General features: G+C 35.9%; 2 protein-coding genes across 2 annotated transcripts; both read right to left on the reverse strand.

Annotated features, from left to right (window-relative positions):
- Positions 1-2782: 2782 nt before the first annotated feature.
- LOC147534066 (uncharacterized) lies at positions 2783-5746 on the reverse strand. The gene is made up of 2 exons (XM_086650623.1): positions 4361-5746; positions 2783-4203 (listed from the first exon to the last, which is right to left on the reverse strand). Exons 1-2 carry the CDS (start codon positions 5416-5418, stop codon positions 2961-2963), a joined length of 2301 nt encoding a protein of 766 aa, XP_086506749.1. The 5' UTR covers positions 5419-5746; the 3' UTR covers positions 2783-2960.
- A 4689-nt stretch (positions 5747-10435) lies between these two features.
- On the reverse strand, positions 10436-12449 carry LOC147534067 (phytochrome A-associated F-box protein-like). Its single transcript, XM_086650626.1, has 2 exons — positions 12409-12449; positions 10436-11799 (listed from the first exon to the last, which is right to left on the reverse strand). The coding sequence occupies exon 2, from the start codon at positions 11715-11717 to the stop codon at positions 10680-10682; it is 1038 nt and encodes a 345-aa protein (XP_086506752.1). The 5' UTR covers positions 11718-11799; positions 12409-12449; the 3' UTR covers positions 10436-10679.
- Positions 12450-12764: the final 315 nt, after the last annotated feature.

Consider the following 12764-nt stretch of genomic DNA (forward strand, 5'->3'; position numbering starts at 1 on the left):
AATTGCTTGGAATGGATTTGGGCGAACAGTTGCAATAGTTTGCAAACAAATTGTAATTATTTGCAATGCCTTTACAATTTTGCAATAAGTTTGCAGGTGTTTGCAATGCGTTTAGAACTGTTTCGAATGAGTTATCAAACGTTTGTGATGAGATTAGAATGTATTTGGAATGAGTTTGCAATTATTTGCGAGTTGTTTGAAGAGTTTTGGAATTGTTTGTAGTGGATTTGCAATGTATTTGCACATGTTTGCGATGAGTTTGCAATTGTTTGCGGTGAGTCTGCAATTGTTTAAAAATTTTGGGGGAAGGACATTTGGAGTGTAATAATCAATTCTAATAAATATTTACAAAAATAGTTGCAAAATGCTTGCATAATACTAAATTTTAGAAAAAAAATTCAATGGGGGTTGCATTACACTAGAAGTGTAAGAGTTATTTTCACAAAAAGATGGTTTTTAAAACAACAATGGTGCATTGGAGTACTTGTCAACTCTAATAAATAACTGTGTTGGTTATATTAGGTTTGAGTGTTTAACTAAATAAAATGCAAATATATGAATTAAATTTTTTTTTATAAATTAATAGATTTTTTAAGCAGATAAAAATAAAATGTCGTTTTAACTAAAAAAAAATAGTACTAGTACATGATTGTGATTTGCCTACTGAGTTTACCAAAATGGACTCCCAATGCTTCTCTAGATATTTGCAATTCAAAAACCAATTGAAGTAATTTTAAGAAATTATTCACTCTCATCAACTTTTGGGTAGATTTTTTTTTGTTCAAAGAGGTGTACTTGAGTCTAATGTCTGCTTTTCATCTTTTACTGGTTAAGTCTGAATAAAGTACTGGCAAGTTTTTCTACTCAATTAACTATTTCCTCGATGTCTAGTGTGATAGTGACTAGAAACTAACAATGTATTTCAATTCTAAAATGAGACTGGTAGAAAAGGTTCATTGCTACATTTCAATACTATAACACGTGCGTTCTAAGCGAGGGTTGTAAAAGCACTCAGCCTTTGTGTTACAAGTGAGCGGCTCCATTAGTACCCATGTCATGTCAAAAAAAAAAAAATCTATAAACACTCTGCGCTTCGGAGAAGAACCCATTGACCTTTAACGATGCTAGTAGACACTGTTAGACTCCTTTCTAAACAAAAATCGTGTGCCCTAGAAGATTTTTTCTCCATCTCGTTCTCATCTCTGTTCCACTTCTCGTTCACCGTCTATTATTCTATTACAAAAACATGCTTAAAACCTTATTATTGCTTAACCGTGCTTTTGTGATTTCATCTTGAGTAAATTTTGAGTGATGATTTAGAATAAATCTTGTTCCTTACATGGTTGGTGCCCTAGTGTCAAACTTCAACAGGTCCAATGTGGAAAAAAAGAAAAACTAGTCTTTGACAATCCAGTCTCTCTAATCAGAAGGGATCACGTGGAGGGGCGGGGTCGACTAACTCTACATGGCTCGAGTCTCTCTAACCAGAAGGGATCCCAATCGTTCTTATTGTACCTAACCAAACTTGGTTGTTAAACACTGGAATTGAGCACGGACATGAGGGAAATGGGGTGTAAGGAACTCCACCACTTCATGTAATGTAAACGGGCCTCAATCTGATCACACCAATAGGCTCGGGTCGAGTGACAACACTGCGTCCAAACGTGGCGGTGAGAGGTCAGATAAAAGATTTAACTTGAGCCCTCCCACCCAAACTTGGTGGCTACCCGACACGAACACCAAGCATCCATGGCTAATATGAGTGCGGGTGACCGTAGCCCGTTGGCGAGTTATAACCCTCTGACATAAACATTACCCAATTTTTTTTTTTGAAGCGAAGGGAAACAATTTCCATTTATAAGTGATAAAATCACAATGTTACAAGGATGATAATTCCTATTTCTATAAACATCACTCTATTGAAAGTAAAAAACCTTAACAACCTCAACACATTTGGAATTTCTATAAACTTGCAAATATAGGAGGGCAAGGTTCAAGGAATATTCTTGTCCGGAGTTTCCGAGGTTAGTTAAATTTTCAGGCTTATTGTCATATATACACTTGAAGTTAGCTAGATTTTCTTCTTAAGTTCTGCTCTAGCCTTTTAATCAGTATGTAAAGATCCTTCGTCTAATAGTGGGAATATGTTTTGCAAACAAAGAAGAATCTGCTTTTTAAGTAAGTAACTAGTTTTAGGAGATTGGCTGAGGATACTTAGTGAAATGGCAGAATTTGTGAACTGTTCTCATTTTGGCAGCTCTCCATCTCCAACCTAGCAGAAGCACTACATAGCCTATATGTAAGACAAAGAGCACCTATACCCTGTGTTCATCCCAGTTTCATTTATATAATTGCACATATGTAATTTTATACCCTCTAAATGCAGAATGGAATTGCAAACAGAGCAGTTGGAGAGACACATATCTTTCTTAAGAAAAAAAAAAAGCAGCATTAGTTACATACAGGAACATAGTAGTGTTCCTGTATTATATATTTTGAATTTTATATCATGTATTAACCAATTCCCGTCGCAGGTTTTGTGATAAATGACGATTCTGTGTCTGAAAATTTTGGCACTGATCTCAGCCAACCAATAGTGTTCCTTCAAGACTTAATGTAGAGGGAACGGATAAAAGATATGGAAGCAGCACTTCGATCAAATAATGGAGAACCTTAATCTTGAAAACATCTCTGAATTAAAGATGTAAATGCGTATTATCCACAGATAAGATGTTAAACATCAACTCTTTCAATATGGCAGGTCAAACTTCTTTCAGGAAACTGGTACGAACTTTGTTCTTTTTATATAACAATTATACTTCAAAAGAGTTCAGAATCAAACTTTATTGACAAAAAGATTAATTCAAACACTAATATAAAGTATAAACAAAAAACAAAAAAAATTCCTTACTTTTTCAAACTCTAGTGTTGGTTTTGTAATTACCTACACATGAAACCAGTCAAGTTTTTCCACTTGTGTTGCGGTTAGGATGGATCCAACTACCACTTAACAACTCCGTCGTGTCGTAAAAACCATCGATAGAGGTCTGACTCCCAACAGAGTAACACCTGTCATTTTCAAGAGAATAGTATATGATGCTATCACCATGTAATCTAGGTAAATAGATTTTGTTCTCCATGTTACTATTGGAAGCAACTGCTAGTGTACATGAAGTATTGCTGATGAACATCATATGTTTTCCCAAACTTTCAACTCTAACCCATTTCATACTGGAGAAATCCAATTTAAATATCCGAATCGAAAGTCCAAAATCCCCTAAATCTACTAAAAAGAGGTTCCTTTCGTACTCAACCAACACCTTCGGGTAGGCAGGATTAAAGAGACATTTGGGACCAGCTAGAATTTCCTCGAACAAGCGAGTATTAGTCTTAAAAACACCTAAACTTCCTTTATCATCTAGAGAATAAAAAGCTCCATTGCAGAAAACTGAATTGTTTAAACACGACCAAAATATATTCGACTTCGGATAGAGGCACGGCTGAAATATATTCGACCTCGAATAGACGCCCGACCACCAAATATCTTGTCCCCTAGTAATGAAGGAGATGAAAACTTCTTGCAAATCTTCATCATCCATAACTGTAATAGCAAATATTCTACAATCTGAAGAATTAGGCGATGACGAGAATGAGATGTCATAGAACTGATTGTTGCAGTGTACTACTGGTAAGTCCGGAAGTTGGATTGACTCTCTTGTAAACGGATTGTAAAAGAAAATACCCATCTCACCTTTCGTCATTAGTAACCACCCGTCTTTCGAGAAATGGATAGTAGCGCCCAATAAAATTTCGTGATTACTAGTGAAGTAATTCTCATTATTATGCCTTGGGTCTATGAAATTGTATCTGGATCCATTACCTTCAGAAAAGACCAACAATGGAGATAAAGATAATATCGGTGAATGTATCATCGCAAAAGAAGTTCGCCAGTTTGATGCAGGTAATACTGATCGATTCCATCTACTTACAGCACGAAGATGTACGTAATCTACTGGAGGGAGATAACTTGCTATCAATGCTAGGATATCCTTGTCCAGATTACCACATGAGTTTGCTTCTTCAAGTTCTTGCCCAACAACCTCCTTCTCTTCATTGGTTATGCTGATTTTCTTTTGATGTGCATCTATTGTGTTATCTTCCTTTTCGTTGTTGTTACCTTTCATTCGTCCGTCATCACAAACCCTAAAATTTATGGCAGAATGTTTAGCACCTTACTATATTAAAAAAAAAAAAATTTATGTATGTGATATAAGCGATGTAAAAGACAATTTAAGAAATAAGCAAGACCTATATATATATATATATATATATGCGGGAGTATTTTTTTTTTCAAAGTTACCTGACAATTGGACGTATCATGAGCCATTCGAAATTTAAACAAGGCATTGGTAGATTTAGAAACGGCAATGAAACTGTAATACTTTTTCCTTCTAGGTCATATTTGTACAAGTTCTGATCTCCATCGAATGTATAAAACATACAACCTCTAGTAAGACCTAATTCTGTTGCTGAGCAACAGGCTGTAGTGTTTTCTCCAAGAAATATGACATGATTGCCTAAACTTGTTAACTCTTCCCAAACCATTGAAGAGAAATCAAATCTACAAATTTGTATTGCAAAAATAAACCTCTTTAAGGATGTGGACCCTCTAGAAATGTAATATTTATGAACCATCAATAGTTCATCAAAACATACCACAAATCTTTGCTGGAAACGAAGTTCTACTCCATCAAGAAACAAAGTCGGGTAGGGACTAATGGAAAAAGGTCTCATGGGGGTATCATCCTCAACTTTGTTGTCTATTTCTATCTCAAGCTGCCAATGATTATTGAAAAAAATATATAATTTATCTCCAAAGCAAATCAAGGATCCACCATATAAATCGCAACTAATATCTTCAAGCGAAAACAACTTCTCTGATCTCCACTGATGGTCTCCAGGACGGCAATATACGAGTAGTAAGTCAGTTGCAAACCATTCAAATAAGAAGAAGATCATGCTTTTATTATTGGAGGGAGGGGATGTCAAGACACAACTAGATATAAAATACTTATCAGATTCAAACCAATTGAGTAAATTAGGTAACTTGATTTCCTCTAATGACAAAGGATTCCAAAGAAAGCAGTCTCCATATTCCCGAATTGAATTGGTGGTATCTTTAAACTCAAATTTATCATTACATAAAATAACTAACCAATTTTCATGAGATGGGGATTGCCAATATGATCTTCTACCTATCTCCTCTATTCTCTTTGTGTAATTTCTCTTTTTCTTATTGGGTTGAAGAAGATTATAGAATACTTGATTTCTTCCTTCATTATAAGGTAAGTAGAGCCATGGAGCTAGTGAGGGAATTGGTGGAAGAGAACGTACAGTAAGCTTATTCTTCTTCTCCATTGATGAGCAGAGACAATGAGATAGAATTCTGAAAATTTTCAATTGCAACTCAGACTAGAAAGTCGAATAAAATTTCATGCCAATGACATGCAGAGCTTGTGGAATCGGATGCTTAAACTTCATAACCCAAGCCAACTTTATAGCATAAAAATCCTAACTTTAAGGAAACTGGTATGAGCTAGGATTAGGGTTTTCCGATTCAAATTAGGTTTGTGAGGAATAAAAATAGAAAAAACATATGTTTTAGTAGTTACTAAAATTTAAACTTCCCAAAACCATCCGTCTTGCCCAGCTTAGTTAACTTATTTTCGGTGGCTAAGTATCTACTGATCAAGGATTACATCATATAGGCGGCCATCACTATGAGTAATGTCGCCTTGTGGAGAACAACGAATTTTACCATTCATTATGTCATTCAATTGTTAACCACAAGTTAGACGAAATTGGCAAAAGTTCATAACCATGGTCCATTTCGATTTAGATGCATTTCATAATGGAGTTTAAAACAAAAGTAAAATGAGAACATCATGAAGATCAAAATAAAAACTAGAGTAAAGGCACTTCTTAAGATTGCACAAGTTTCAGACGATTCGAATTTTTTTGAAGGGATGAGCTAAGGAACTCATACTACAACATCTTCAATGCAACACTAAGAAGATCTCTAACGAGACATTTTAAGAAAAGGGAAATTTGGCCAAAACTCCCTACAAACTTTGGCCTTTGGTTAAAAAGGATCGGACAATTTTTTATGGGCTTCAGCTCCCTGTGGCATTTTTGTAAATTATCTAATATAGGGAAAAGACAAAACTGACCTTATTGCAAACTAGTTTGCAAACCAATTTGCAAACCAATTTGCAAAGCAGTGCAAACTAGTTTGCAAGGCAAACCAGATTGCAAACTAGTGCAAACCAGTTTGCAAATCAGTTTGCAAAGCTCTGCAAGGCAAACCAGATTGCAAACCAGTTTGCAAATCAGTTTGCAAAGCTCTGCAAGGCAAACCAGATTGCAAACCAATTTGCAAAGTAGTGCAAACCAGTTTGCAAATCAGTTTGCAAACTAGTTTGCAAAGCTTCGCAAAATCAAACCCTAACAAAATAAGTAACTAAGAAGTAAGATTATATAAAATGTGAGGGTTTTTGGAAAATCTGAGGGTGTTTCTAAAATTTTCCTTTATACAAAGGTCAATTCAGGTATACAAAATTAAGGGATTTTTAGAATTGTCCTTCAAGCCTATTTCCAAACTTTTCATGGTGCCTAGAAGGAAAAAAGATGACTTGTCTTTTTGACAAAAAAAAACAAAAAATTGGGTCTCCAGCCCAATTTCCTGTTAAGAAAATTCTTAAAGTCATAGTTGTCAAGTATCAATGAAGATTTTCTTTTCTAAACGAAAGTATAGAGACACTCTAATTGTTGTTTTTGTCTCCAATTGAGACTTCAAAAATATTTCTACTTGACACACATGTCACTATTAAATTCGATAGGGAAAAAGTATAAAAGACAAGAGTTTTTATTGATCTAAAGTTATCGAGTGTGAATAAGTGACACTTAGAACACTCAAGAATACACTCTAATTTTAGAGTGTCTTTATTGAGACTCTCTATAATAATGCATTCACCTCATAAAAGTGTCTCGTAGAGTGCCCCTTTAAAGAAAGTTTTTTAACAAAATTTTTGATGCAAAACTCACTCTTAAAAACTTAAAGTGCCACGTAGATTTTTGAGTTTCTTTTCTAAAGAATCATCTCCAACGGAAAATTCAACTATGATCTCAAAGATGACGTGATCAAGTGTAGAACTGACATATCTCAATAAAACACTTTATTCTAGAGTGTCCTCTTCAGATATTTCTGATCGTCTAATTCATCAATTTTTGAACGTAAACCAATAGTTTTCAAGTCTTCATATATTTCTAAAATAATTAATTGTTTCTCTACAAAGATAACCATACCAAATAAGTGCGAAAAAACAAGTTTAAAATTTTGCATTGGAGAACTACAAGAATTAAAGATCTCTATTTTTTGGCACCTATGTAAGAGTTTAATCAAATTTCGACCGGCGACCTCTTGAAAAAAAAATTTATATTTTCTCTCTCTCTCTCTCTCTCTCTCTCTCGCCGACGAAGGGGGGAGCCCTTCGCCCGCCGAATTTGTAAAATCCGGACCTTCGAATCCATACCTTGAAGGTCTAGGCTTTCCAGATCCGACCGGTGAAGGGCTCCCCTCTTCACCGACGAGAAAATAGAAAGACAAAAAGAAAATTCATTTTTTTTTGTTCAGAGGTCGCTGACCGAAAAATTGGTCGGTCGACGACTTTCATCAGAGAAGGAGATGATGAGGTGGATGAGGGCTAAAGTGGAGGAGAAAGGTGATGAAATGGGGGTAAGAGAGGGAGGGATGAGGTGGCTTTTCTGTGTTTAATTTTTTAGAAATAATTTCATTTTAGCCCCTAAGGGTAGTTTGGGAAAAAATTGGAATTTTTTTCGTTCTTGGAGGCCAAATCGAACTGCCGGTCACTTATGGGGGCCAAAAAGAAATTAACCTTTTATCTTTTGGAAGTGCTAGAATCACAAGGGATTTGACAAAGAAGTTACCCAATTGATGTGGTCGTTGTGATATTTATCTCTCAACGGCTCAGATTTAGTCAAACTTTCAAACCACAACCGCCACATCAGCTGGATAACTTCTTCTATCAAAACCCTTTGTGATTTTAGCATTTCCCTTTATCTTTTATCGGTAAGTCCAAGAACATCTAGTAGTCACTAGTCGATGACAAATGTAGATATCTGAGATCTGATGTCATATTAAGTTTGTAGATTTTAAACCCAAATCCAATGCTCTTTGTAGATTTTAAACCCATATCCAATGCTCTTCGATCTTATTTACTGGCTTCTTGGGCTAATGTAGGTTCACAAAATTATTTCAAGACGCCCCCTATCACCACAAATGTTGAGAATAAATAGTTTGATGATTTTTAATTAAGTGGTTGATCAAAAGAATTTTGCACCAATGGTTGGGGGAGGTGTTGGTTTTGTACCAAAGGATGAAATCCACCTATCTTACTTGATGAAATCCAAGGTACATCTAATGTTTAAAAAGTGGCATAAGATACGCATCAACGCAAAATATAGTTGTACTGCATCAAAACTTATGTTTCGGTGTTGTAAATAACTTTCTTTAATTTCTAGAGGTAGTCAGAAGGGTTGACCGAAAACATTCATATCCTCCACTATACTACCAAAATATTGTTTTCTGTAGTACTACAAATAAATTCAATAAAGTATACTATTAATAGAAGAATATATTGTAATTATATTAAAATTATATGATAGAAGCTACGCCTCTTTAATGCCTCGAGGCACGGCCTCACATTCTCAAAGAGACCCGCATCAAGGCGTAAAAACATTCTTCAACAGAAAAAATAAAGGCCTGAAAACGTTTTTCTAAACATTGGGCATGTCTTTGTCATCCGAGGTTGAACAGATCATGAAAAGAAGAATTAGGCATAAAATTATGATACAATAATACATTCTCGGAGAACAAAAGAGAGGCTTCAACCTAGCATTGTACTGTTCCATAAAGAGGTTCCTGCAGCAAGATTCTAAAATGCTCTGACACTTAATGAAAATTTAGAAATGTAAAGATCAGGACGCCGAAAAATAGAACACTCTTTGCAAATGGTAAAGCGACATAGCCTATAAAAACTGCAAAATAATCTCTGGGATGATAAAAGTGTCACTCATGGTTGTAATTGCTTCAACTAAAGTATCGGCAACCATATTAGCTTGTTCGCAACTGAAAGCTAGAGTGACATGTTAATATAATTCAATATCGTCCGGAAATAATCATGAAAGAAAGACCGGCCTCTCAAAAACAATTTGCGCAGAAGATTAAGTTGGATTTTGTTATTGAATCCATTCATCTAGCATAGTTGATCACAATCTTCCCGAGTCTGGTGATTTGCACACGTGTCCAGAAAAAGAAATTCTACAGAGGAAAGAAAACTACGAATGATGAAGAATCTCTAAAACGATCTAAATCAGTTTATGCACATGTGTCCAGAAAAGAAGACCATGTGAACCATGCTTAACCGGTAGTTACTCGAAGTCGGCTATAACTCGAGCCAAGTTAGGAGCTGCGGGTTGGACTCGGGTGATAGGAAGAAGCTTACATATATAAAATTGAGTTGATACAGCCATACAGGGCGGCAGACTGCCTAGGGTAGCCGGGGCTCGTGGTTGGGCTCAGCCAAACAAGATCGAATCCAGAACCTAACTACTTAGAACTTAGGACCTCTATTATCTGCATTTCCCTACACTGAATCATTGTGTATAGACAAATGTTCCATCCAACTGTTTCTTTCCATCACGATATCTCCCAGCAACTCAACATCCCTCATAAGAACCCCAGATATAGCAATTTCAAGCATGAAGATTCCTCTTATCTTCATCAAATGACAAAGCCTTATGATTCCGTTAAATCTGTAAAATTAACGTTTCCAAGCCTTTTCATGTTTCGTACTATATCTCTACGAGAAGATCACAGAGGAAACCCTATTATATAATACTCTTAATACACGTAAAATCAACAAGTATCAACTACTGTGTGGAGATTAAATATTTAAAACGAGATGCTTCTTGGTGTGAGCTGGAATGTCTCTGCTACATCACTTATAAGTCATATCGGCTCTCTGATATATGATAGCGGAGCACTTTCTGTAATGAAACAAAGTCTATTTAATAAATAAATCGGAAAATTTCAAGAGGTTGTTGGTTTGATTCCTAGGATTTGTGGTTCACCTTCTGATTTATCCCATTTATTCTATAAGTATAAACAATGCGAGAGTAGTTCGTTTATCGTTGCCTGTATAGAGTTTTTCTATCATTGCCTACTTAGGGGTCTTTCTCAAAAACGCAATTATCAACGTTTCATGTTGTTTCACGGGAGTTCCTATACATCATTAAAAAAAGAATTACATAAAAGAAAATTATGAGTTCTAAACGAAACCAAACACCATGGAAATTGATACAAATTCAACTACAATAGATATACGTGCGTGTATCTTAATCAAATTGAAATAAGTAAACATAAACACCAACCATATTTAATGGAGGATTCAAATCATAATCATAATTTATAACAAGATGTCAACAACTATTAGATAAAACGAGAAACATTGCAAAAAATGCCATTGTTTTCAGCTCAAGTACTAAATCTAATTCGAAGAACAGATAAAAAATCGATGAAAGAAGAGAAATTTACGCAGTTAAGTGTACATTGGCCTATCAGTCCACGCTCCTGAAACGTGCCCATTCTCACAAACATAAGCTCGAACAACTGGTTCTCCATCATCATGATACCCAACAAAACCCCTCAAACAAAAAGCAGAATGCAAATCCCAAGTTTCCTTACAAGGGCAAAATGCACAATTCAAAGGAATTTTACTCCTATTTCCATCATTAATAGTCCTCCAAACCCTAGACATTTTAAAGTTCTTGAAAATTCCCCTAAAAAGCATATACTTTCTCTTCTCTTCTATGTGAATACAACCAGGCCAATCACAAATATAAAGACAATCACATCTAAATCTACTACCAAGAAGTTTATTACCTTGTTCACGACTCAAATCCCAAGCCCTAGATGCTAAATGACTTCCAATTGAATTAAATTTCTTCATTTTCTTCTTACTATTATTATTATTATCACTACCATGTTCAATGGGTACCTGAGTTTCATCAATATCCATACCTTTAACCACAACTTGATCTTCCATTAACTTACCATTTTGTGATTCAGAAGTATCATAGATTGCATCAAAGTACAAATCATCAACAAGAGACCAACAATTATCAGCAACAATTCCACAATCAGGACGATTCGAAGAACAAGAAGTAGATGATGATGATGAAATTGGTTGAGATTTTGAAATCAAATCAACATGGGTAGGAGCAGAACTGATTTGTTGATAGTTTTCATGAGGACCCAATTCACGTTCAAGCCCAAAATCTGAATTTTCTAATAGAACACCAGCATGAAGAAGACCAGGGCAACAAACAGAGAGTTTATGAAGAGAAGCCCAACCAGAAGGAGGAACAGAGGAGGAAGATGGGGATAAAAGAAGATCGGAAACAATAGAAGGGATTGTTTCTAAACATTTGTTTTTCCAGAAGATTTGACGAATGAAATTTGAGAATTTAGTAGATACACAAGCAAGACGAGCCCAATCTCGAGGATCATGTTCGAGTTTGAGAATGATTTGAAGAATTAGATCTTCAGAGAGGTTAGAAAAAGAAGGTTTTGACATCAGGAGAGATGTGTAGGTAGGTATGGGTACGAGTTATTGTTCTGACGGACATATACTGTGTAATGTATTCCTCTTCTTTATCCTCAAGGGCAAGTCCAATGTGGGGGTCGGGCTCCCAATTTTGGGAGCCCCTGAATTTTGGGATCCCGGGGTTTTCCTCAATTCCAACGTCGGGCTCTCAACCGGGGCTCCCAAATCAATATATTATACGTGTGCGAAGTATGTGTGCGAAATTTTGATTTTAAATTTCGACTATAAATTATTAGATTTCGACTATGAATTAAAATGTGATATTATTCGAGAGAAATAATTTCAAAAAGATAAACACAAAAAAAAACACAAAAATAAAAATTAGAGAAAAATACTTAAAAAAGTAGTATTTAAAATAATAAGAATATTAAAAAAAAAATTAGTTTAAAAAAAAAAATTAAAAAAATTAAAAAAAAATAAAATAAGGTGGGGTGGATCCCCTTTTTAGGGGATCCACCCCAAATATGGCCGTTGGAGCTCCCAACGGCCATATTTTGGGGGCTGGGAGCCCCATGCTCCCGGGATCCCAAAAGGGAGCCCGGGAGCATGGGGCTCCCAGCCCCACCGGGAGCCCAGCCCCGGGGCTCCCGGGTTGGAGGGCTGGGGCTGGGGCTCCCAAAATTTGAATTGGGAGCCCCAGCCCCACCCACATTGGACATGCTCTTACTCCACTAGATTGGAGATTTATTTGTGTGTGACAGTGAGTGAGAAGATTGGGTTTTCATTTTGGGGGTCGGAAAGATACATGGAATGAGGGTGAGTTAGCCCGTGAGCCCGATACCCGATCTGAAAAACTCGACATATTATGAAAAACGAGTGATTGGGAGAAGCTAATCCAGCCAGACCCGTCCGATAATAAGGACTATCATTAGACAACACATAGAAGAGGTTCAGTCGAGCATATATAGTCTGTCGAGCCATAAGATAAGGTCTTACAGATATTATCCGTTAGGCACTAGGCCTAATAAGCTTTTGTTTTAGGTTAGATCACTCGAAATAATCTTTTATAAGTTTACA

This window comes from Eschscholzia californica, unplaced genomic scaffold (genome assembly GCF_041429995.1).
Source record: "Eschscholzia californica isolate CP2 unplaced genomic scaffold, dmEscCali1.0.p SCAF_6, whole genome shotgun sequence".
NCBI lineage: Eukaryota > Viridiplantae > Streptophyta > Magnoliopsida > Ranunculales > Papaveraceae > Eschscholzia > Eschscholzia californica.

Bases quoted from the DNA above. Each gene is read 5' to 3' on its own strand.
- LOC147534066 (XM_086650623.1), bottom strand. From the start codon at position 5,418: ATGGAGAAGAAGAATAAGCTTACTGTACGTTCTCTTCCACCAATTCCC. The intron at 4,204-4,360 runs GTAACTTTGAAA...CATAAATTTTAG, and splicing joins ATGATACGTCCAATTGTCAG to GGTTTGTGATGACGGACGAA.
- LOC147534067 (XM_086650626.1), bottom strand. From the start codon at position 11,717: ATGTCAAAACCTTCTTTTTCTAACCTCTCTGAAGATCTAATTCTTCAA.